Below are 27,497 nucleotides of genomic sequence, written 5' to 3' on the forward strand. Positions count from 1 at the left end.
TCCCAAACTTGAGCTGGAAATTATTGCATAGGCATGCAACCAATGCAGCTTAGGCTGTGTTTGGTTCGCGTAAAATCATTTCCGGAAAATATTCTATTTTCCGGAAATGCTATTTTCCGGAAAGGAAAACGTTTTCATGTGTTTGGTTGTCACAAAATTCATTTTACGGAAAATTAATTTTGGTGTTTGGTTCATTTAATCATTTTACTAGAAAATACATCAAATCCGGCGAAACGCTCGTCCGACGAGCGCGCTCGTCGATCGACGATCGCGATCGACGAACGATCGCGATCGACGAACGCGCTCGTCGATCGCGCTCGTCTATGCTCGTCGATTTCGCGATCCAAACTTTTTCCGGAAGTCAATTGGAAAATGAAGGCAGAAATATTTTCCGTGGTCAAAGGGAAAATTCGTGGTCAACCGGAAATCATTTTCTGGAAAATAACGTTTTCCGTGACAGCCAAACGCATGCATTTTCCGGAAAATCATTTCCGGAATCACTTTGAAGTCGATTCAAACGCAGCCTAGAAAGAAAATTTGGGTTCATAAATTCAATATGTCAATAACTAGTTAACCCCGCAAGAAAAAAAAAAAAAGAAAAAAAAAAACCCCTTCAGAGATAGAAAGAGAGAGCAGATGAAAGAAGTACTGTGATAATTATACAACTTAATGTAATTGACTACAGTCATGGAAAATGCAAGAGAAAAATGAGGAACATCATGAAATCCAGAATGATGGGAAATGGCAATAATGCGATTAGTAAATTAGTTACTGGCCCTCCTCATCTGGGGACCCAATTATAGAACAGAAGAAAAGGCTGAACAGAAAGAAACACTATTCAAGTAGGGTTATAAGGCCAAACAGATACACCCTTTGAAACAACAAAAAAGGGTTGTAGCATCTATGCCAAACCTTATTCATGCAGGTGCATTCTTGCTTCCTGTGTAAACTTATTCTGGCTTTCGGCATGTAATGATAGCAAATTTAATTAGATCCTTCTTAAATCCTTTTATCATCAATGGCATTGCCAGTGCTCCTTTTATGGTTTTCCATCCTGAAACACTCGAAATGAGGCACAAATTTGGCTTACCCCTTAGGCACAATCTACAAGATTGGATTAACTGAAAGCTTACGCTTTTGTAGCAAAACAAAATAGTGACCAAGGGCAGAGCACATATTGCAAAATTATATGGTAGGAATTGTCTCAAATATGTATTTTGAATTGGTTAACTATTATTTCAGTTTTCTTAGGTTGGAAATCAATTCTATTCAGTGTTAAAATAAAATATAACTGATACTGCTTATCAAAAAATAATGTTATATTCCTTATTCACCAAAGAATAAGTAGTAAAACATAATTATATATATATATATATGAGTTTGTTTGTTTTGTTAGATTGTGAACATCATGATGTGTATTAGAATTTTGGTCTATGAAAGTGTTAAATTTGTGAGTTAGTGTGGAATATAATTATGTAATTTAATACTTGGGAGTGTGGAAATTAAACTCTAGATGTCTTCTTTAGAAACACCAATAAACATCAATTGAGTTACAAAACTCTTAACAGTTTGTGAGTTATTATTCTGTTAACGTGTATAGCATTGTGGGCTTTAGGCCCAACTAGATTACTTGTATAGCACACATTCTTGTACTACACTCTTACTTGTACTGCACTTATATGCCTCTTATATAAAGACACTCATGTATATTTTTTCACATGAAATCAAGGATGTCAATACCGTACCGGAGGCCGTACCGGTTTGGTCACCGGTACGATATATTTCGGATACTAGTCAATACCGGTGTACCGTTTCGGGTTTACCGCTATTTTTTATATTTATAAATATATATATATATATATATATGTATGTATGTATGTATGTGTCTATGTATATATATATTATAATAAATATAAAAGTTTATCATAAAATATTTCCTCAATTCAGAACTAATTATTCATGGTTTTAGACTTTAGTATCAATTAAAAGGGAAAAAAAATAAATAAATAAAATAGAAAGCTTAAAAGTTACCATTGCATATTAAGAAAACAAATAATACTAATAAGTTAATACAAATAAGTTATCATTCTATCTTAACAAAAATTCAAAACTTAAAAAAAAAATAAAAAATAAAATTTTTTTCGGTACCGGCCGGTATTGCCCGAAATTGGCCGGTACGAGGCCAGTACGGTCGGTATTTTTTCCGATACGAAATAGGGGGGTCGAGCGTACCGGATTGCTGGCCAGTACGGTACGGAATCGACAACCTTGCGTGAAATACAATATTGCAGATTTCAGTATTTCTAACATGGTATCAGAGCCACTACTCTAACCTTTTCTTAGCAGTATTGTCTTTATTGGTGTTACTTCATTCTCAACATCGCTTCCGCTGTCACAGCAGTAGCTACAGCCTCTCGCCGTTGAACCTCCGACGTTTTCCAACTGTCATCCTTGAGTTCCGGACCTGCAGACACTGCCGTTGAGGAGTCCCACACCCCAAAGACCACTGCTCTTCTCATCACCGCCTCGAAAATTGCTCTGATTAATTTTCTGCAGGTACCACTAAGATCGTCTTATGCTAATCTACTCAATCGTGGAAGTCCCATAGCCAACGAAGTTCGCACGCGCCCGCACGTGCAGCCACAGTAATTTGTGTCGAAAGCCACGCCCCTCATGCGCCTCCATGCTCCACCATCCATCTCGATTGTACTGCCACACGCCCTCACGCGCCACCTCTGTAAGCCTCGTGCTTTCATGCACTCACATACACTTTCAAGCGCCACCTCTATAAGTCACGTGCCTGCTAACGTCACTACTGATGTCATTTTGCCACATCAGCCCTAATTGCTAACATCATTCGCTTGTGTCATCCGCTGACGTCATTTTCGCTTGCGTCATCCAGTAATTGCTTTCTTCTTTCAGCTTTGACTATTGTCTTCTACTCGGTTGACCATTGACTTTTTCTAGGAGTTGACTTTTTGCAATCCAGGTGCTCCTTGCTTAGTTTTTTGCATAGATTTCATTTTTGCAGTCCATTTTTGCATATTTTGCTTCTAAATGAAGAATAAGAACATGTCTTCTTCTAGTTGCAATAATCGTCGCCAACAATCTAGCAAACGTTTTTTGCCATTTTTGCAAACGTTTTGACCACAATATTGAGATTTGCTATCATCGCAACAAATTAGCTGTTTCAATTTCTGCTGCTACTATTGCTAACACTGAGAGTGCCCAATCAATAGCTCCCGTCTCTGCACAGTCTAAGTCTTTAGGACACACTTTCACCATTTCCACAAATGACCTTAAAAACATTATCGCTAATGTCATTCGTATGGTTGATAATTCATCTTATTCCTCTTCTCTCTCAGCTTTATCTGGTATGTCTCCTTCCTTTTGGCTTATGGATTCTGCTTGTTGCAATCACATGACACCTCATTCGTCCTTATTTTCTGAACTTAAACCTGCACCACACCCTCTTCATATTCGCATAGCAAATGGTTCCACAATGTCTGGTCATAATATAGGTTCTGCTTCGACCTCCAACCTCTCGATTCCTGGGGTTTTTAATGTTCCTAGCCTTTCTTAAAATTTATTTTCTGTGAGACAATTAGTTGAGTTGGGTTATCGCATTATCTTTGATTATTTTTGGTGTATTGTGCTGGATCCAAGGATGGGACGAGAGCTTGAGACCGGTCCCAGAGTTGGCCATATGTTTCCGTGGACAACCTTCGTCTTCCACTTGTTGCTCCTATTTCTGTTGTTGTAGCTGCTGCAGTTTCTTCTATTCCTTCTCTTGCACTTTGGCATGCTCGACTTGGTCATGCATCTTCCTTTCAGGTACAACAATTAGCTTCTAGAGGTTTGTCAGGTTTAGTGTCTACAGAAAATTTTGATTGTGCTTCATGTCAGTTAGGAAAACAACCAACTTTGCCTTTCAATACTAGTGAATCAATATCCACTGATATCTTTAACCTTATTCATTCTGATGTTTAGGGGTCTTCCTCTGTCTCTAGTATTGGTGGATCTTGATATTTTGTTGTCTTTGTTGATGATTACTCTCGCTATAGCTGGATTTTTAAAATGAAACACCGTTCTGAGTTATTGCAAGTATATTTTAATTTTGCAAAAAGGGTTGAAACTCAGTTTTCCATACGCATCAAAATTTTTCGATTTGATAATACTCTTGAATACACTCAATATGTTTTCTAAGCTATTTTGCATTCCCATGGCATTGTTCATTAACTAACTTGTCCAGGTACCTCTCAACAAAATGGTAGAGCCGAACGAAAATTTGGTCATATTCTTGACACTGTTTGTACTCTCTTCCATGGTCTTTTCTACTCTGCTCAGTCTCCTCTTATTCTTCGTGCATTTTCTTATACTGATCAGGTAGGAGATTCCACTGATCGCAGGTCCACCACGGGTTATTGCTTTCTTCTTTGTTCTTCTTTGATTTCTTGGCGAAGCAAGAAACAAACTCATGTGGCCCGCTCCAATACTAAAGTAGAATATCGTACCCTTGCTGATACCACATCTGAGTTCATTTGGCTACGATGGCTTCTCAAAGACTTAGATGTGTCTACATCGTCTTTCTCTTTATTGTGACAACCAGAGTGCCATTCATATTGTTCACAATGATGTCTTCCATGAACGAACTAAACACATCGAGATCGATTGTCATTTTATCCATTATCATCTTGTCCTGGTACTCTCAAGCTGATCTCAGTCTCCACTAAAGATCAACTTACAGATATCTTCACCAAGTCACATCCTAAAGGACGCCTTCGTACTTTGGTTGACAATCTCAAGTTGGTTTCACATCCACCTTGAGTTTGAGGGGGGCTGTTAACGTGTATAGCATTATGGGCTTTAGGCCCAACTAGAGTACTTGTATAGCACATATTCTTGTACTACACTCTTACTTGTACTGCACTCATATGCCTCCTATATAAAAGCATTTATGTATATTCTTTCACGTGAAATACAATACTACAGATTTTAGTATTTCTAACATATTCAATATTTGTTTTAGGTGTATTGGGATTTGGATTTGTATTGAGAGCGATTGTAATCCATATCATTTGACATAGATTATGGCATAACTCGTGGATGTAAGCATAAAGTTGGTTAAAACATTTTAACTATTCGTTATCTTGTGTTAATGTTTTTATTTCTTATTTTGTGCAAATGTGCTTTTGTTAATCCCAAATTCCAATAAACTGGTATTAGAGCCAACTTTGTTAGTAAAAGTTTCAAATTGTTAATAAGTAGTGGTGTTTTCGAGTACCAATTCTGTTAGTGATACACTCAAGTGAAAGTGTTGTTACTCTTATCATAATTTATGACTTAGTGAGTTGTAAAAAATATTTTTATAAATTTTGTGTCTAGCTCTAAATTTTAACTGCCACAAGAATTGTCAAGCTTACCACTTCGCAACAGTGATGTGAGGCCCTTCCATGTCAATGCTGACCGAATCACAGCCGGCCAAAACGGGGCAACATACTGAGACCAATCTTCAGCCTTAATATCCTGCCAAGACAAACTAGGAAATTTATTGTCCTCACATGTACATAATTGAAGTTTTTCAATGAAAAAATACAACTTTAAATGAGCTGTCAAAGGTACTCGCAAGTTATCAATACGAGAACTCAAAAGTAGGTTTGAAAGTATTTTGTTTTCTTATCAACTTTAGCCTTGATTTGAAGAGTTAAATAAATGTTTGGGCTCCAATACTAGTGTTCCATGCTCTTCTTGTCGTACCCAGTTAGGCTGGCAACAATAGTGCTAGTACTTCACATTCACATTTTGACACAATTATCTTACATGGTAGATTGAGATTGGCTTTCTGTCAGTATTATATGAACCTACTATTTTTTCTCCACTGATCACAATTTGTCATATAAGACAATTGTGGTAAAGTGTGCGGTGCTAGAATTATTAGACTGAAAATTACCTGGAGAGAGAGGGACTGCAGTAATTTGACATATTCAGCAGTTGAACACCACGCAGGAAGATAAAAGGAATCACATATCTTGTTCAAAAGTTCTTTCTCCCACGGCTGCAAAGATTCCTCAGTAGGAGCCAGATCCCTATGACACCATGTTACTATTATTATCGTGCCTCCTGGGGCTGTAACTCGAGCCAACTCATTAACAAACTGCCATTCAGAGAGAGATAGACCGACAGAGTTGAAATCCAACATAGATTTGGAAAGAAACTTCAGGCATAAACTGGCTTCCAAGTCAAAACTAAGGGCATTGAAAAGAACTTATTGAGATGGAACTATTAAAGACGCAAAGAAAGAACCTTTGCTTTGTCAGGCATGTGTTCACCACTCTCCATGGACCACACCAGATCAAATTGCCCATCAGGAAATGGTTGTTCCAAAGCATCTGTGACTTGAAAGGAAGCCTGCTAATTTTACATTGTTATGTCCTTGTTACAGGGAGTAATCAAATTGCCTCATTAATCTAAAATTTACCAAGTGACCAAACAAGTAGGTTTGTCCCAAAGGTCTTTCAGCAGAATGAAAACAAGAAAAACTGGAGTATCTCCAACAACAGTTCTTCCAGCAAGTCAGATTAAAGGTTTTAAAAATTAGTTCAAAATCTTTTAGTTATATAAATAACTTTGACACACATCCAAAACCTGCCCCCATGTTTCTTAAAAATCACAGACCTCCTAAGGCCTCTGCTATAAGCATTGATTTATATCTTAAGCCATCAATAAGATTCTATACAAAGCAAGGGACTGACTGTTCAGAAACTTATCAATAGACAAAGAATAATATTCCAAACCTTATGAGTTTGTATTTGGTAATCATCTTTACCAATATATGAATGACAAGCTGAATGTCCAAAAAACGAAAAGAGTTTGCGTTTACCTTGTCGGATAGTCCTTGAGCAGCGGCAAGAGCATTGGCTCTTTGGGCCTGGACGGGACTAAGAGTGATACCTTGGCATTTGGCCCCAAATTTACTTGCTATGTATCTAGAGCTACCCCCTATCCCACACCCAACATCAACTACACTTTTTGGCCTTTTTGTTGGGTCCTCTGCAAACCAATTCAGAAGAAACAAGAAGCTGTTAAAAGCCCATCTTTTCATTCACAAACATGAGCACAAGCACATTTAGAAGTACAAAGAAAGGTGTGAACAGAAAAACTCCAGTGCTCCAACAATTCAACAACCTCTAATCACCAGAAATGAATTAATTAAGTGAAAACTAACCCTACTGCATTATCAAACTCAGTAAATAAAAATAAACTGAAATAACTTATAAGGTCTCTAAACCTGCATTATGCAGAAGGCCGAGAAGTACAGTGAGAAAAATTGGTAGTCATACAGGCGCCCGGAATATTTAAACAACTAAAAGTATTATTATCTTTTTAATTGGTAAGTTACACATGCATCCAATGAGTCTTAAACCCACATCCTTACCCTCCACTTGAAACTTATAAAGGGAGGAGGTGCCACTAGAGTTAGAATTCATTGGCAACAATTAAAAGTACTAATAGGAGCTTTACAAACTACAAATTGAGGAGATGGTTCCTATGTATAATACAAGCTTGTTTTGTCAAGTGACATTGACAAATTTCTTATATAAAAATCTCTATTTAGTTCTTTCTTCCACATCTTTGGTCAGAGCAAATTCATGAAGAGTGCTCCCAATTTGTCATAAATGCAGGAAGAATCAAACATATCCATTCACTGCTTTCGTGGAGAAAACCTTAGGGCATCATCAATGTTAATAAAGCAGACCTACATTCCTCTCTCTCTCTCTCAAAGATCTCCGACTCATCTAAGTTAAGTAGTCAGAAGTTGGCAAGAACAAACTTAAATTTCCCAAAGAAAAGACAGAATATGGGCAACAAGGAAGCAATGAATTTAGAGTGAAAAAAAATGAAAAGAGTGAAATGTAATTTACACATACAGGTTTGGTATAGCTTCTAAATTAGTCACTCAAATTCTAGAACTTACAATTTAGAGCCTCAACATTGTAAGTTTTGAGGGGCCCCTCCTTTATGATATGTCACATATTCACCACTAGTAAACAACATTATTTTTCTTTTCAATTCAAAATGTCATTTTTAGGTGGATTAGTGGCAGTTTTCTAAACAGATGTTTAATATTGACATTATTGTAATAGTCGATAGTATATTTACAAGTTTTTATAGTCAATAAACGGATTTAGAAGCAATGTCAAACTAAAATGGCGTAAATAGTTGTCTTGTTTTGTTCCTTTTAAGGAATGAAAGAAGGAAAGAAAAGAAAAGAAAAACAAGGAACATGATTTTTCAGGGAGCCCGACATCAGCTATAGCCAAATTTGGATTTTAGTCAAATAAACATAAAATGGGAAAGGAAGTGACCATGATAGTTTGATAACAGAAAATGTTAAAATTATTACAAATTTTACTACAAAAAATTTACAATCTAACGTGACGTTGAATAAAATTAGTGTCACTTCGAACATGATATTATTTGAATTCCTTAATATAATCGGTATTATATCAATTTATAAAACCTCTATAATAAAGAGTAGATCTGGTGCCACAATTCTGTGCACAAAGTTGTGTATAGAGTTGTGGCACTAGAATTTTCCCTGCAATAAACTTATAATTTTTCATGACATGACTCTCCTTCCTGAGTCTATACAATCCCCTGCCTGCCATAAATGCTACTTTTATTGAACGTTTGTACCATGCATTTATCGATTTTCGTTGCGAAATAGCAAAGGATATCTAACAATATAGTTAGTTGGCCGGTTTTGAAAGAATTTGTGATAATAGCATCTCGAGTTTTTAAAACTCGAGATCCTATTAATTTGCCCGGTTTCTCAATACACTGACGTGGACAAATTTGCCAGCTGGATAAAGTAGAAATCGAGTTTATAAGACTCGAGTTATGAGAAAAATACATTAAGTTTCAAAACGCCTACTCATACGGTCTCTCTCTATGTTCAAACACTCTTTCGCTGTCTCTCAAACACTGTCTCAGTTCAAAACACTCTCACTCAAACGGCGACAGCAGTCATCCTCAAGCCGTCGGCGTGCAACAACAATCACCCTCACCCTCACCCTCAAACGCTCTCCTCTTTCCTCACAATCGGCTTCAGTTCAAACACTCTTTCTCTGTCTCTCAAACACTCTTTCTCAGTTCAAACCCTCTCACTCAAACGGCGAAATCTGTCATCCTCAACCCGTCGGCGTGCAACAAAAATCACCGTCATCCTCACCCTTAAATGCTCTCCTCTTTCCTCACAATCGGCTTCAGACGATCCCCTCACCCATACCGTGAAAATCCCTCTTGTCCCTTCTAACGGAAGTTCAAATTTTTTCAAGTTTGAAGGTATGTTTTTCTTATAAAAATTTGAGCTTTTTAAAGAATTATTCCATCTGTGTTTAGCCCAAGTGTTTGTGGTTGATAATTTCCCTTGTTAGTGCTTTAGTTTTTATTGTTTTGTTACTTGTTGCATGATTTGGGTTTCTGGTACCCTCTGTCTTAGTTTCTCCAATTTTAGAGTTTGGAATTTCATAATGTTACCTAGGGTTTTTCGTTTCTCAATTTCATTATGCATTATTTTTCTTCCTATTATTTCTCACCTAGGTTAAAATCTGAAGTTTCTGTTAATAAGGAAAGTGTTGTTGATTGATTTGAGGATGAAATCTGGGTGCTGGTTCCTCAACAGGAAAAATTATTGTTGTCAGTTGCATTTTATCGGCAGCCTTAATATCAATGTATTCAATTATGTGGGCTTAGAAAATTAGTGGCAAAACTCTTCTTATTTTTTGTTTGGCCGTATAGAATATCTTACTTATACATTTTTTTAATAAAAAAACTGCCCTGTTAAAAGCTTGTTAAGTTAGTATATTCTTTTGAAATTATAGGCGCAGTGTTAATTTGAAAATAATAATGTCAGTCCATGATAAATTGAATGGAAAAATTGGATGGACAGCAGTCCTGCTGAGATCAAATTTGAATGTTTTAAGATTATAAGAGACTGACATTAATAACTTAGCAACCAGAGCCAATTTCTTCCATAGAAGTTTATATTTATTAATGTTTTGTATGCTGTGAATCAATAAGTAATATATTTGCTTTTCAATATAGAGGCTGAGATTTTAAGCTACTTTTGATAAAATTCCCTCATTGGAGATGGGGTTCATGATTCTCATTGTTTAAAAAAACAATAATAAAGAAGTGAGTTGGAGTAACTAACAATAAGATCATTGTCCAAAGCCCTAATTTGTTGAGGAAACTTGGATCAGAATTTGGCCACAGTTCTGCAGTATATCAACAATAAACGTTGAGGTCAATGGCCATAGGCAAAAATAATGAGAATACAAATGATTAGATCTATGAAATATTCAATACAAAGTGAAAAAATATGTATATTTTGGTCATGGGGCACCCGGATAAATATATATCTGTATTACATTTAGAGAATCAGCTAATTAATTCTTCCAACTACACTCCTTTGAATCACCATGTCAGTTACTAAACTCAAACTGTATTAAACAGATCATGGAGACAAGCCCTACATAAGCAACATTCTGAGAAGTTTCTCAATTTTCACATTATTGTGATCAATTATAATTAGCAATGAATTATGATCATTATGAAGATCATAGTCAAAAGCCTCAAAGTTTCTGAGAGAGCTTTTATCAAGATTTACCAAAGATATTATAAATGCACAATCCCTATATTCATAACAATTCCCATCCTTTCCATCATAACACCCCCAACCCCCCACAACCCCCCCCCCCCCCCCAAAAAATAATAATAATTCAAGAAGTGGATCACAGCAATCCTGCTCTAAAGTTTCAACATGTAGTCTAGAGTTTGTGAAACTCCTACCTGGCCTTGACTATTTAATTAAATCTAGGAAAAAAAAATCAAGTAGGAAGTGCAATTATAGATGGAGTACCAGGTTAGCTTTGGAGTGCTGCCACATTTAATACTCATTTAACAATACTTTTTCTCCTAAATTTCCTAACCTCACTTCTCTCACCAAGCAAACACTGAGTCCTACAAAATATAATTGGAAATCAATACCTATGTGCAATAGGAACAACAATGTAATTGCAAGAAAGTCCCCTGATATTTCACATAGAAACTAATCAAGTTGTAGATATTTCAAGATCATGATTCATACTCGACTAGCTTGAATGGCATGTTCTTTTAATCAAATTTCAGTGATAAAAATGAGGACCACCTGTGGCAATACATTAAATTTTTAAAACTTGGGATATGATACGGTAGAAATACTTTGATTAATAAAGAGAGTTGGGGATTTACTTTTTGGATGGAGGAATTGGTTTGGTAAACATGGAAGCTCTTTTTGTTTAGAACCCTAAGGTAAAAAACCACACTGTGAGAGAGAGAATTGTACCTGTTTAGTACTGCTGACGAATCAATTGATGCTATTTCAAAAAAAAGAGATGAGAGATCCACTGAATTAGCCTTAAAAAGTACTGTAAAGAATAATTAGCCTTAAGTTCACAAACTGAAATTCTTGGAAAATTACATGAGGTTATCCTCTGTTTGGGCGAATTGTAAGTGCTTCACTTACCCTCTGTTGAAGCCTTACAGTGACATTTAAAAGTCCTATAGCGGCGTTTTTCTACAAATTTTTTTTATAAGTATCAGGTTTAGGGAGCCCTACAGTGGCGTTTTTAAGCCCTATAGCAGCGTTTTCTGCAATTTATGGATATCGAGTGTTTACAACTCGATTTTTACGTCAATTTTTGCTCACTTTAAACCCATCCTCTTATAAATTGAGACTTACAAACTCGACTTTTATCTTCGAACTCGAGTGGACGAACACTCGGGATGCTAGTTTTCAACATTGTTTTGAAACGTGACAACTACCTAAATTTTATAATATTTATTGTTATTTAGAAAAAAAATTATGTTCTTATCTAGTTTGTATGCACTTGTAATGTTTAACTGTCAACCCTTTGAATTAGAAATATATATATATATATATATATATAATTTTGAAGGTGATGGAATGAAAATATATGAATTCTTATCAAACATTGGCACAGAGAAATTGGGGTTTTCATAACCTTTTTAATTGTCTATACTCTTTGCAGTATGGAGCCTCAGATCGATCAGGAGTTAGAGATCTTGCACCCCGGTCCGCTTCAGCCTTCAGTGTTGACGCGACAACCATATCATCGATCAGAGGCCATTTGGAATGGCGAGGTGAAATTTCTAGTTCTAACAACTGCTTTAATTTTGACGTTGATTTTGACTTTTAGTTAGCAAGTTCTTTCAAAGTTATATTTCTAGTTCTAACAACCGCTAAAATTTGTATTGAATTTGTAGGACCCGGGGCCACTTGTGTGCCGTGGTCGCACTAAGGAGATGGCAAACGTTCAGATGGAAGATAATCGGGTGATTGACATTATCAAATTGCTAAGGTTGGAAGGATTGTTTAGAGCCCCTTCCAAAGAGATCGATAATTGCCTAATAACGGCCCTAGTTGAGCGATGGCGGCCGGAGACTCATACGTTTCATCTTCCACATGGTGAGATGACAATCACCCTACAAGATGTGGAGGTGATTTTCGGACTTCCTATAGACGGTGAGGTCTTGGTTGGACCGACCTTTGTGGAGAATGGGACTTGGAGGCGAGTGTGTGAGGAGTTGCTTGGATTTACTCCGCCGAATGACAATAAAACTTTGGTGGGCCAAAGAATTCTCATTAGCCGACTTGTTGAGGCCATTGCAGCACCACTGCCTGAGGACGCAACAGAGATTCAGATACACCGGTATGCCCGTTGCTATATCTTAGCGCTAGTAGGGGATAAACTTTTCATGGACAAGTCAGGAGATAGGGTGCATCTTATGTTCTTGGAGTTTATGCGCAACCTTCGTGATCCGCGGCAGTATAGTTGGGGTAGTGGTTGCTTGGCTTGGTTGTACAGGGACTTGTGTCGGGCAAGTGAGAAAGGCACATCGCAGATTGGTGGGGCGTGCACCTTGATCCAGTATTGGGCATGGGCAAGGTTGCCATTCTTGTGCCCGAGGATAGAGCCCCCACCTGGATGTGATTATGGCCCATGGCCATATGCTCCACTTGCATCTAAGTAAGTGTTTTCCTAATATTTAGTTTGTTATACAATGTACTCTTCTTAATAACTAAATTGTATTATCGTTCTTATGTTATTTGCTCGTAATTGTAGATGGGTGCGGGTGCGAAGCCCGAAGAGTAGGCCAGGTGGCATGGCCTTGATCCGCTATCGCGAGCAATTAGTGACAATGCAGCCAGACCAGGTAATAACATTCATCCTTTAACATATGTTTTGTTAAAATTTTGGTTTTTTCCTTTTATGTATGTATTCTCCCTTGTTTCACCTTTGAAGATGCTATGATAATTGTTTTTTGTTTCTATTGTAGATTGTGTGGCAGCCATACGAGGCAGACTTTGGCCACCTTCCTGAGTTCTGCGTTGCAGGGAGGGATACGTGGACAGCCAGGGTGCCGCTTCTATGTTTTTGCATAGTAGAGAGACACTACCCGGACCGTGTCCTTCGACAGTTTGGGTTGGCGCAGCAGCAGCCTGACAATGTTTTCTACGAAGATAGACTACATAAAATTGACTTACGTGGGAAGGTGGAAAAGAATTGGAGGGAGGAGCATGGACCGTATATCATTTCATGGGAAATGAGACGACAACAACTTTGTCACGCACCTCCTCAGATTGGTGAGATGCCCCGCGATCATGCCTATTACGTTTGGTACCGTCTGGTCACTCGAAAGTATGTCGACCGCAACAGCGCTAAATTACATATAATGGTAATGTGTTCTAATTATACTTTATTACCTATTTCATTTTACTTGAGTACATGTATGAACGTAGAATCCGTTTCTATGAATTATAAAAACATATTTGATTACAGAGTTTCTGTTACATATAGTACTCTAATAAAACTGTTAGTTTCTAGTTGAGTATTTGAGTAGATTCGTAAGTACTATATTATCCATTCATTAATTTATACATAACTGTCTCAAATATGATTGTACTGGTTCTTCCTCCGTTTCAGATTCAAAGCCATTTAGCACTGTTGGCGATGCTTCCTGAAGGTAGTGAAGCTCACAACCATGTTCGGCGTGTCCTAGATAGTGTGGTTGGCCTTGGTCGTGATCTTGTAGCTAATGAGGAGGTAGACAATGGCCATGAGAGTGAACCAACAGCTACTGAAATCCCAAGCACAAGCGCAGCACCCGTAAGTACACGGACCCGTGCTCAGCGTGCTATTGCAAGCTCAAGCACAAGCGCAGCTAGGGGCCGTGGTCGGCCTGCTACAGCAAGCCCAAGCACAAGTGCAACCAGGGGCCGTGCTATGCCTGCTACAGCAAGCCCAAGCACAAGTGCAACCAGGGGCCGTGCTATGCCTGCTACAGCAAGCCCAAGCACAAGTGCAAGTAGGGGCCGTGGTCGGCGTGCAACAACCCCTCGGGTTGTAACTAGTCCTGAGATGCCTGCACCCATCCCGCACTCATCTCCTCAGCCTGAGGTCCCTCCACACATCCCAGCTACATCTATTCAGCCCGAGGTCCGTTCACCCAGCCCACCTTCGCAGCCGGATTTTGATCTCGGTATTGATGACACTGTGACCCCTCCTATACTCCCCGAGACACCCTCTTACCCACCTACCAGCTCTACTGCACCCACTCCTGGCCTGTACTTAGAGCATCATTACCCACCTACCGCATCCTCATCTGACCCTCTAGGACCTCCGGTTGGGATTGACACTGTACAGCCACATACTGATGTACCAAACGAGCATCCCCCTCATCAGCCCTCACCTCCACGAGGTAGACCACAGCGCACTAAAAGAGCACCCACTTGTGGGACAGGTGGACACAAAATAGGACACCGAGGTAGCTCTATGGTATGATAACACTAATTACAATTGAAATGCACATATTTTGTAGTTCACTTTCTTCTAATGATAACATTGATTAGAATCTTGATTGATTAACTTCTAATGGAATTTGCAGCATGACGATGAGCCTAAGGATGATGCCCCGCAGTCTCCTCCCCCGCCCAAACATTACACCAGGGTTAAAAAACGCAAAATTGGCGAACCTTGAGTAAGTGCTAAAGTCATAATATTTTAGCATTGGCATTTCTTCTTCTTCTATTATTCTTGTCATAGTTTCTTAATTTTTTTTCTCAGAATTGTTTATTATGAATTTATCACTAGAGAGTAGAGAGCTTGGGTTGTGTTGTGTTGGAGCAGAATTTGAAAGAGTGGGTGAGCTAAATGATGCAGAGGTATCATTCTGTTTGAATCTTGTCTAAATGTTGCAGCTAATTTTCAATTAAGCATCTCATAGTTTTTATCTACGGCCGGAAATGGTGCATATATTACGTATATTAGTGGTGGGTTTATGTTTAACTTGGGAGAAACTTGCATCAGATTCTGTAATTTCGAATGACGAGTAGAGGTCAAGATTGTATGATAACATGGAGAGGGATTTGGATGAGAACGGGCCTGCTTTTCTTAAACAAGGCAAAACATCTCAGTCATTGTGACTTTCGGATATTTTCACTTTGAAGGATGGATATGTAACACCCATACTTAAGGTATGAATCGAACAAATCAGCTTTTTTTTTTTGGATTACATGGTACTACATTGTTAATTCTTGTTTCAATTGAGTGAGCAAATGATGGATTGCCTCTTTTGTGTGCTGATCTTGGCAGCAAACCCTCCTGTACGGGCTAATGTTTTGTATCTGAGCACCGAATACTCAATGCGCATCTTGTAAGCATTTCCTTTTCTCATAATTCATGCTGTTACAGTTTTTTGTATGTTGTTATATGTTTGATCCATGTATTGCCATTTATTTTTAATGAATTTGTGTATTGTTTTTATTGTGATTTATCGCTAAGATAATTTAGGATTATATAAAACACATGCAAATTAGATCATTAAAACCCATTAATGATGATAACGTTTTACATACTGATCCCAAACTCATCAGAGAATGAACCTATGTCTTCAGAATACAAAATGAATAGTGGAAATATGGGTTCAAATTGTTTGATGAGATTAATGTTTGCAGTCCTGAAAAAATATAAATTTGAGCATGATAATAATAACATAATTATTAAGATAGTAAAAAAAACTGTGGGGAAAAGGATGAAATTTCAGTTTTATATACTTTTTAATCACAGTGCCATCATTTTTACATTAGCATCTTAATCTCATAGGAAGTTTTATATAGTTATTTTTTTTTCTCTTTCCTATTCAAATTAAGACATGCTTGCTGCAGGGAGCAATTATATAGTAGTTTATTTTTTAATTTCACACATGCTTTGATTGCCACAGGGAGGCTGTGAAACATATTTTTAAGCCGTACTTTGATAAAGGTAAGCTTTTAAATTTCAGTCCTCTTCACATATGTGTTATTTGAATTTGAGTTGTGGTTGCATTTTTAAATAAAATTATATTTTATGCATTTTTTTTTTGGCATTTTTATTTGTATTTTGTTTAGCAAGCTGGTTTCAGAACTCCAGCATGTACCATTTTAGCATGTTTCATGCTTCACATCATATTACACCTGTTCCTGCTACTGAAGATGAGGTAAACTTCCTTTTAGAGGGATCTTATGTTTCTATTTAATTCTTATCTTTTGAGATTAGTTAATACCAAAATGAAAAAAATAAATAAATAAAGAAGCTCACAAGTATAAAGAGTTAACGTGAGGCTCTACCAAAGTACTGCTGTACTGATAGTTTACTCTATTTGACATTGTTCATATAAATAATTAAATTGTAGATACCAGAATGAAATATCTTAATATTCTTTGACTGTGAAGTTTAGATAAGAAACTTTGATTATGTAATACTTCAATCCTTCAGATTCAGTTTTTCATGCATGTCCAAACTGAAAATTCTTGAATGGTTTTCCTGATGAGCAATAATGTTTTTTGAGATGAAGGAGATACCTGATGTTGACAAAATTTCCCCAGTTAAGACTTGAACAATTTGGATTGTTTGTGGTAAGATTTCGTTAAATTGCAGGATTCACACCATAGAAATTTTAAAACCATGGGTAGATTTACCAAACATTTGAGAGGAGTTCCTGTAGATGCTGATCTGTGATCTAGTTGCTTCCCTAACTCCAGGTTTTGTAGGTGCTGATCTTGCCAACATCGTCAATGAAGCTGCATTACTTGCTGCTCGTAGAGGTGAGGTTGAAGTAAACACATTCAATTTCATTAGAGCAGCCCTCCCCTTCCCTCCCTCCTCCCTTTCTTTCATCTTTCTCAGTGTTGTTATTTATTTATTTTTATTTGGTCTTCTTAGTGAATATTGGACCAATAAATGAGAATATAATGTCTTCTGGGTTTTGCAGGCAGTGAAACTGTGACAAGGGAAGATATAATGGAGGCTATTGAAAGAGCAAAATTTGGAATCAATGATAAGCAGCTGAGGCCCAGTACAGTAGGCAAGGAACTTGGCAAACTGTTCCCCTGGATGCCTGCTCTGGTGGGAAGGAATGACACCCGACAGAATGGACTGCAAGGTCCTCTACGCTATCAAACTCTCAGCTAAGTATGTTTTCATCTTGTACTCACCTTGACATTCTTTAGGTTATATAATTTTTTAATGTGTTACAAATTCTCATCTCTATTTGTAATCTTCTGCTAGAGAGAAATATTCATTATAATAAATGCAAATGATTTTCTGCTTTTCCATTTACTGTGGGTGAATGCTTACAACTGTCATCATTGGTAGACTCAGAATCTTTTTAACTGTAGTGATTCAATTTTTAGTGATTAAACTGATAATTTCGCGTAGCTAACATGTTCTTGAAGATGTAGTAATATGAATTCCTCCATGTGAAGTGGCAGAGTGGGGTTGAGGGCAGAGTTAAAACAGCAACCACTCCAACATAGGAGGTGGTGTATGATCTGCCCTTACAGTGCTTAAGCTCTTGAAATTTCTTAACCCACAAAATGCAAAAGAACCTATAGAATGATTTTTTAAACTTCTTTTTCATGATTCGATTTATTTTCATTTGTGGGTTTCTGAGCCAGAAATTATGATTTAAAATTGTTGTTGTCCCTTTTTTTTTTTTTAATAATAAATTTCACCACTCAATGCTCAAGCTGAGCTATTACTTGGTGACAAAAGAAAAGTCAGCTATAACTTTGGCCTTCTTATATTTAGGTCAGGGAGAAATATATCAATGTTTTTGCCAAAGCTTTATCTATAGTTAAAGGTTTTAAAACTTACGCGTTGAATTTTCATCTTACAACTCTTTTGTTTCCGTTAGTGGATGAATGTTACCATCAGATTGGTTAATAGCTCAGATTGGTTAATAGCTACGGAGATCAACCAGGTAAAGAAAGTCCTTTTATGTGGGAACCACTCTGTGTGTGACTGAAATTGTTAAATAGTATAGTTTTTGGAGAATTTCACTGTGAATGTAATGACTGAAGGATTTTTGTAGGTAATGACCATGACCATCTAGACATGATGACTACAGACTTCAAGCAAATGTTTACAACTTTTAGACTTCTGGCAAGGTACATCCCTAGTTTTTGGCATTCTTATTTGTTTCTTTTAATGATTTTTTTGCATGACATCTATCTCTCATACGGTGGCATTTGGCCTATGAATATTCAGGCTGTGATGTCTGAGCTCTGGTATGTGGAGGAATATGATGTGCTTGCTCTTGCATTGGATGGAAGAACGAAGATTCGCAGGTTTCAACTTGGCTGCTCAAGAACCCAACATTCCAAAGATGACAAGCATAATTAAAAGCATATTTCATTACTTATATATATTATAAAAAGAAAAAAAATCAGAAGCCTATTCATAGATTTACAGGATCTTTCATGATGGAAGTGTGTACTTAATATACATGTTCGTTTAAGATGGTCCTAATAAAGCATATTCATTATGTTTCAATTAAACATATTTATGTGTCGTTTGAGGAAATAGTTCATTCAATTTATAGAATGAATTTTACAGAAAGGGGTGTAGAATATTGTTGGTAACATTGTAATTATAATGTGTATCATTGTATAACAAACACTGAATGTTTTGTCAAGTATTGTGGTGTTATTGATGAATGAGCATAGCTTGTGTACAAAAAGAGCAAAGGATATGGTAATTGTATTGATATTACCAATTTGCGATTGCAATTCAGGTTTATTGCTGCAGTAAAATAAAGAGAGTTTAATTTTATTTTTTTGGCAGAATAATGTAGGAATTCCCCTTTTTTCTTTATAATTTTATAACTTTTTTGAAATATGGTTGGGGCATTAGATAGTTTCAAAAGCTAACAAGGAGAATAAAATATTGTTTCAAATCATAAATCTAATGAAACAGAGCATTTGAGTTACGAATATATAAAATTGCGCTAATCAAATCATAAAGGTATTTCACAATGTTGCAACTGGCTCAGATCCAAAAAAGTTTTGAGTCTTCCAAGGTTGGGAATCCATGATCTTGATCAGAGTCTCTACTACTGAGAACAGAATCAAATCGTGCTAGTGTATGAGATTCACATGGGGCAAAAAAGCCACTGTCGTGCGTGCTGAAATAATCAAATCTTGAAAAGCCATCAAAAGCGGGTCCTGACCCCTCATATTTATGTGGTGAATGGCTTGAACTGTAGAGTGGTGTGCTAGGAACAGACTCGTCAAAAGTAAATGTACTCTTCTTCTGGAAAAGGCCAGCGGGTGTGCTAGGAAGAGACTCGTCAAAAGCAAATGTACTCTTCTTCTGGACTAGGAAGAGACTCGTCAAAAGCAAATGTACTCTTCTTCTGGAAAAGGCCACATGCCTGTGGTGACCCTGTTCTGATAGGGTTTAAACCAAAATCCCCATGGAACTCGAGTCTATAAGACTCGAGTTCCTCTCTTTAACAAAATTAAATAAACAATATAAAAAATTTTAACAACATTAAATAAATAAAAAAATTCAATCCCCAGGAACTCGAGTCTATAAGCCTTGAGTTCCTCTCATTAACAAAATTAAATAAATAAAATAAAAAATTGTAAAAAAATTAAATATAAAAAATAAAAAATTTTCAATCCTCATGGAACTCGAGTCTATAAGACTCGAGTTCCTGTCTTTACAAAAGTAAATAAATAAAATAAAAAATTTGCAGAACTCGAGTCTATAAAACTCGAGAATCAAACACTGAAACTCGAGTTTCATAGAGTCGAGTTCCACTGGGAAATTTTTTTTATTCGTTTTGCTCTGTTTACTCAGAGAGGTCCAATAGGATGCTCTGTTTTGCTCTGTTTTTTTCCAGTGGAACTCGAGTTTCATAGACTCGAGTTCCACTGGGAAATTTTTTTTCTTCGTTTTGCTCTGTTTACTCAGAGAGGTCCAATAGGGTGCTCTGTTTTGCTCTGTTTTTACCAGTGGAACTCGAGTTTCATAGACTCGAGATGCACTGGGAAATTTTTTTTTCTTGGTTTTGCTCTGTTTACTCAGAGAGGTCCAAGAGGGTTGCTCTGTTTTCCTCTGTTTTTTCCTGAAGAACTCGAGTTTCATAGACTCGACTTCTATTGAATTTTTTTTTTTTTTTTGTTTTGCTCTGTTTTCCTCTGGTCATTCCAGGAATCATTGACTAGGGAATGTATATATATATTTTTTCCTGGTTATGCAGACAAACCAGAAACTGAAACGTGTGCATGCACCTGGTGAGAAGCAAAGATGGACAAACTACGAATATAATCCATAAACACTCATTTAGAGGCAAAGAAGCTGAGAATGTAAATACACGTAGATTACATCAAACGAAACTACTGAAACTTCTACGCTCTCTGTATAAACATGGTTTTACAATGCAAAATGCAGTTACATCGCAAGAAAAGGCATTCTCAATATCAACATTCTAAACATGCCCAACCACGCTTAATTTGCAGTTCTAACCATACTACTGAAATCACAATCTTCATAGGCATACATTGAATAGAGATTTACAAGCACATTCAACAAAAACCAAAAAGTTCACATAGAGCCAATACAACGTAGTCACTTTTCCTAACATCGGTTGTCCACACAACAAAAACATCGTCCTTGGAAGCATGCCTGAAAAACGTAGAGTAATCACATTAGGAAAAAAGATAGTAAACATTAGGTGAACATGGAATGAACAACAAATATTTAACCGATGCATAAGTATTTGCCATCTACCTACCTAGTGTGGAACATGACCGCTTGTGGAAGCGCCACGGGACTGCGGACATTTTCTGTGGTTATGCCCGGAAGCATGACACAATCCACATGTCTGCTTGGGCTGACTCTCTATCAAATCTGCATCCTCCCTCCGCCATCCCAGTTCTCGATCCTTATTCCTCACTCCATCCATCTCATTCCTTATTCTCGACTTCACTGGTCGACCTTTGGCCCGCAACAATGCTGGATTAGGCAACCACTTTGGCCCTATGGGATCCCTCCACAAGGCCGGAGACTTAGGAACCACAAATGCATGCTCATAAGTGTTAATGGCATTGTTCAAACCATAACACGGGTGAATATATGTGGTCGAATCAATATTTAAATAGTCACATACTCTGATTGCATGTGAACACGGGATCCCTATGTTTTGCCATTTCCCACAACTGCATGTTCTTTCCTGTAACCGAACTTCATAACTGTGGTTTCCCCCTCCTGCACTACACGTATTGAGTTGGGTAACTATTTGAAATATCAGCTCTTCATTGCTAAATGGCTTGAGATAATGTTTCTCAGATTTACTCTTATTCTCATCCCACTTGGAGAAGGCATATTTACTCCATTTCTTACCCTCTGAGAACTCAAAAAGGTATTCTTTGCGACGGTCGTGGAAATAACTGACAAGTTTGTTCCAAGTGAACTCAACCAACGCGGCAATAGGAAGGCCCCGTGCACCTTTCAATACACCATTGAAGCACTTTGATATATTGGTTGTCATTGCCCCAAAACGTCTCCCACCATCATGTGACTGGGTCCACATATCCACAGACTCGCTCATTAGGTATGTGTATGGAAGATAATCTTGATTCTTTTCCTTGCCATCCTTCCCCGTCAACTTCTTCTTATTTCTAATGGCCTCAATTTCCGCCTGCTTAATGGTCTCCATTATGGAGGTAAATTTCACTGCCTGACTAGCATATCCGGCTTTCAACGCCGCTGACTTCAGAGTTGAGTTCTGAAAATGTGTGTTAAAGTTGCTAGCAACATGTCGAAGGCAATATCTATGAAATACCGGTGCTCTTCCATCATCCCTTCTAGGCCAGTTTGCAATGGCGTTTTTGATACCGAGATGTCGGTCAGAAATTACGCAAATGCCTTCGTTAGGTATCACGCGGCCAATCGCATCTCTGAGGCATTGTAAAAACCACCTCCAACTAGACCCTGATTCAGAATCCACAATAGCAAAGGCAAGAGGGAATACCTTGTTGTTAACGTCGGTTGCCATTGCAACCAACAACTTTCCCTGATATTTACCATACAGATGGGTCCCATCAATACTGATAACCGGCTTGCAATATTTGAATCCATCAATGTTTGGACCGAAAGACCAAAACACATAATTCAAAAATACTGTGTCATCTTCACCGGTGGATGTGGTACGATAGAACACCTGCGTAGTCGGATCCTGATCAATATATGCCATTAGCAACTTCTGCAACCTTTGGTAAGACTCTTCCCAATTTCCAAACATCTTCTCAATCGCCTTTTGTTTCGCATCCCACACCTTGTAGTAAGAAGGCTTTTGTCCCTCATATTTCGACTCTATCATAGATCTGAGATGCTTAATTGGGGTAGTGTGATCCTCACATAACTTCTTAAGGATGTCATCTGCAATAAATTTACAACTCATCATTCTACCATCATTTCGCACCCCAGTCCATATACACGTGTGAGGACCCTTGTACACGGTGACCATCCATAGATTGTGGAACTTGGGCTTCATGACTACGCAGACATACCACGTGCATGACTCATCAACGCATTTCGCACAAAGTTTTGTCGTGGTTGACCTACTGATGATAAAATGTTTGTTTTCCTTGAGGGCACACTTTGTTAATACGCGTTGCACCTCCATTTTATTGGCAAAAGTCAAGCCTTTGCACAAATTCATCCCCTCTCTCCAACTAGACACAAATGGTGTCTCAATATGTGAAGGATCAAATAAATTTTCCCAAGTATTTTCAGAAAATGACAAGGCAGGTGGTGAGTACACAGGGATTGTGTCTGTAATGTTTTGGACACTAAGAACATTGTATGCATCAGGTTGACTACCGTCCAATGTCTCATCATCATCAATGTCCCTCTCAAAGTCCCTAAAGTCCCCTTGTTCAATCATGTCTTCAATCTCATCTCTATCGCCAAAATCTTCACCGTGAATGGCAATATTTTCATCAACATAGTCATCATCCTCATCCTCATCATCATAATCATCATCATTCTCATCATCATTCTCATCCTCATCATCATCGGCATGAACATCAGCATGCTCTACATGTGTAAAATACTGGTATTGAGCATCTGGAACTGTAACTTGTAAACTTGTTTGTGTTTGTTGGAAATCCTCCTCAATACCAACTTCTGCACGTGGCTCCAACTGTATGTACAACTCAATGTTAGTTACTTCAGGTATTCTCTCCAACTTGTCAAACATGATCTTCACATGTTTGTCTGCTTCTATCGCCATGTACTTGTAATTAATCCGATGCTTCAGGATTTCATTTGGCATGCGATAAGTAATGTGTATGTTGTGCACAGCAGGGTTCTTACACAACTCTTCCATAACCATCATCTTCAATTCGTCAAGGGTCTTCAACCTACGATCAATTTGGGTATAATAGGTCTTTATACCCGGCCCTTCAAATGGCAATCCCTTGTTCGCATTCACATTCTTAAGCGGACCACCGTGATATAGGATTATATCAATTTCAGGCATTGTGAACCTGTTCAAGTCAAGTTACTATGTTAGTTAGTTGATAACAAGAACACAATTTAATCAACTAACACACACAGACAATTCATCTAGTTTTTTCACCAGTACATGCCCACAGGTCCAGACAACAGTAATAACCACCCAACCTTAGTTGCAAAACATTGGAGTCGCCTATTGATACTCAACAAACTAATTAAGGTAGATCTTATGTAAACATATGGTTCTGATCCAGACTCTAGAACAGAAATATAAGTTACCACACTCAAAACCTTAGACCATCGCTTGGCAAGTAATATACCATAATACAAGTTAAAAACATGGTATGAGCATTACTCTAAACTGTTTATGATTATTCATAAGGTTCAGTCATGATAACAATTCTAATGTTAAAATTTTCATCGAAGGTAGAAAACAAATGATATCACCTAATTCCTTTACCATAGTCCGTACAATTCTAAATAAAACTTATATTTCTTAGCTTTCAAACAAGCCTTAGTTTTCCAATAACATGATCATCATAAAAGGATCAAATAATTCTCAAATGTCATTTCCAAATACCAAACCGTTTCCAAAATGACCAATTCCTTATACAGTCATGTATTGTAGGTAACTACATTTTAAGATATTATGATACCCATTCATTCCATTCAATCACTACCTATTTCATACCCAAAATAATGATGAATAAAGTCAAAAAAACTTGTAACACACAAAATGGGCAAATAAATACTCAAAAAATTAACACTAACAAAACAAGCTTCTATAACACACAATATAGGTAAATTAACTAAGTTATGTCAACTATGTACAAAATAATTAGTCAAACTCTTTAACCCACACCCATAGACAACTAATACCCAACTACAATGACAATCAAATAATGCAAACCCTTACCTGAGATATCAATTTGTTGAGAGGGAAGAGCAGTGAGAGAGGCAGTGTGATGAGTGAGAGTGAGAGAGGTAATGTGGTGTAGGAGTTATGGGTGAGTGAGAGTTAGTGAGGGTAAGAGCTAGTGAGGCTGAGAGAGTCAGTGAGGATACTCTGTTTTTGGGTGAGAAGGCTGTGTAGAATGTTAGAAAATGTGATATACGGGCTGAGTGTTAAGAGTGTTCTGTTTTAATAATTGTCCCCAGTAGAACTCGAGTCTATAAGACTCGAGTTACATGCATTTTTACCCTCAGTTGCACCTACGAAAGTGAAGTGCTGTAGCTGTAGCTGTAGTGGGGAATTTAACTTTTAGGATCTCGAGTCTTTAAGACTCGAAATCCTTGTATTTTTATTTAATTTATTACCACACAAAATAAATTAAATAAATTTGGTTAAATAAAATTTGTTTAAAAATTCAAAGATCTCGAGTCTTTAAGACTCGAGATCCTCGTATTTTTATTTAATTTATTTAGTACACAAAATAAATTAAATAAATTTGGTTAAATAAAATTTGTTTAAAAATTCAAGGATCTCGAGTCTTTAAGACTCGAAATCATTGTATTTTTATTTAATTTATTAGTACACAAAATAAATTATATAAATTTGGTTAAATAAAATTTGTTTAAAAATTCAAGGATCTCGAGTCTTTAAGACTCGAGATCCTCGTATTTTTATTTAATTTATTTAGTACGCAAAATAAATTATATAAATTTGGTTAAATAAAATTGGTTTAAAATTCAAGGATCTCGAGTCTTTAAGACTCGAGATCCTCGTATTTTTATTTAATTTATTTAGTACACAAAATAAATTATATAAATTCAAATAAAATTTGTTTAAAAATTCAAGGATCTCGAGTCTTTAAGACTCGAAATCATTGTATTTTTATTTAATTTATTAGTACACAAAATAAATTATATAAATTTGGTTAAATAAAATTTGTTTAAAAATTCAAGGATCTCGAGTCTTTAAGACTCGAGATCCTCGTAAATTTGGTTTATTTAAAATTCAAGGATCTCGAGTCTTTAAGACTCGAGACGCAAAATAAATTATATAAATTTGGTTAAATAAAATTGGTTTAAAATTCAAGGATCTCGAGTCTTTAAGACTCGAGATCCTCGTATTTTTATTTAATTTATTTAGTACACAAAATAAATTATATAAATTTGGTTAAATAAAATTGGTTTAAAATTCAAGGATCTCGAGTCTTTAAGACTCGAGATCCTCGTATTTTTATTTAATTTATTTAGTACACAAAATAAATTATATAAATTTGGTTAAATAAAATTGGTTTAAAAATTCAAGTATCTCGAGTCTCAAAGACTCGAGATCTAGGTGGCAACGTTGTCCACATCAGCCGGAATAAAATGACGGAAAGCGAGTATTTGAAGGTCGAGTTTTAAGTGGATCTCGATTTTTTGAAACTCGAGATGCTATTTTCAAAATTTGTTTCAAACTGTGTCTAACTTACTACATACTTAGCATGAAGAGGGTTAGTCCGCTCAAAACCTCTGCATTTATCACGTTCTCCACAAACTCAAAACACCTAACCTACTTACCTATGAACACTACCACCAAAAAGCATCTCTTTTTCTTCTATTTTCTGGCTACCATCAGATGCAAATACTTTGGTTGAACAGTGAACACATATATTTATTAATAAATTATTTTTAAAAAAAGTTAATATCATTTTTATAAATAAATATATAAAAATTTGTAAAAAAATTATTTAATTTTTTTACTTACCTTTTCAAAAATCTTAATAAATAACTCTAAATTTATTGATTAATTATTTATTTTAGGAAAGTTTTGGCTAACATATATAAAAAAAAAAAAAAAAAATTATCAAAACTTTAAATTTTTTTTTCTTTTTTTATAGATTGCTACCCAACAGCCAGGGAATGACCCTTAACTTTTTTTTTTTTTTTTTAATGAACTTAGAACTACAAGCGCATGAGCCAAATAAAAAAAAGCCCCACTGCATGCGCATGTTGCATAGGAAACACAGACACCCACATAGTCATCACTCTCTTCTCAAAAAAAAAACATAGTCATCAGTCAGTACCAACATTAGCTTTGAAATTTGATTTTAAAAGTTGGAGCTAGCTCCTTGCTGATTGCATAAGAGTGAGTGAATGAGTGAGAGGAACCAACCCGAAACCCCTGCGAATCGGAGCGCTTCATCGATCATACGGATCTGGGCGGCCCGGTGACACGAAACATCTACAGTCGAATCCGGGTCGTAGAAACCATGGTGCATGTGGTCCCCCCATAAGTCCTCCCACACGCCAGACGACTCGTCGTAGAACTCGGCTATGCCCTTCTTCAGCACACCGTCCTCCGCCGCTTTCATCGCACGCGACGTCTCCGCCGCCGCCGCCGCAACAACGAGTTTCAACTTCCTCGTAACTGGGGCGCACGTGCGAGGGAGGAAGCAATGCCTGGTTGGGCACGTGCGGTGGCGCTGGATGGTTGGGAATTGGCACGTGAGGTGCGGATATGAGTTTGTGGTTATGGTGGTAGTCATGAGATTTGGAACCCCACTCTCTCTCTCTCTCTCTCTCTCTCTGTGACAGTGACAACAGTCAGTTTATTATTTGCGTTGGTTGTGAAAGAAAAGTTGGGCAAAACAGTGG

At 37.0% G+C, this 27,497-nt stretch overlaps 1 protein-coding gene and 1 long non-coding RNA gene across 2 annotated transcripts; one reads left to right on the top strand and one right to left on the bottom strand.

Annotated features, from left to right (window-relative positions):
* Nucleotides 1-637: 637 nt before the first annotated feature.
* On the bottom strand, nt 638-27,497 carry LOC115960524 (tocopherol O-methyltransferase, chloroplastic-like). Its single transcript, XM_031079462.1, has 6 exons — nt 27,016-27,497; nt 6,881-7,050; nt 6,304-6,408; nt 5,951-6,154; nt 5,424-5,526; nt 638-1,054 (listed from the first exon to the last, which is right to left on the bottom strand). The coding sequence occupies exons 1-6, from the start codon at nt 27,386-27,388 to the stop codon at nt 951-953; spliced, it is 1,059 nt and encodes a 352-aa protein (XP_030935322.1). The 5' UTR covers nt 27,389-27,497; the 3' UTR covers nt 638-950.
* LOC115960525 lies at nt 15,723-16,605 on the top strand. Its single transcript, XR_004085192.1, has 3 exons — nt 15,723-15,780; nt 16,348-16,388; nt 16,514-16,605. It is a non-coding gene; the product is annotated as an uncharacterized LOC115960525 (long non-coding RNA).

The sequence above is a fragment of the Quercus lobata genome, chromosome 9, assembly GCF_001633185.2.
Source record: "Quercus lobata isolate SW786 chromosome 9, ValleyOak3.0 Primary Assembly, whole genome shotgun sequence".
Lineage (NCBI taxonomy): Eukaryota > Viridiplantae > Streptophyta > Magnoliopsida > Fagales > Fagaceae > Quercus > Quercus lobata.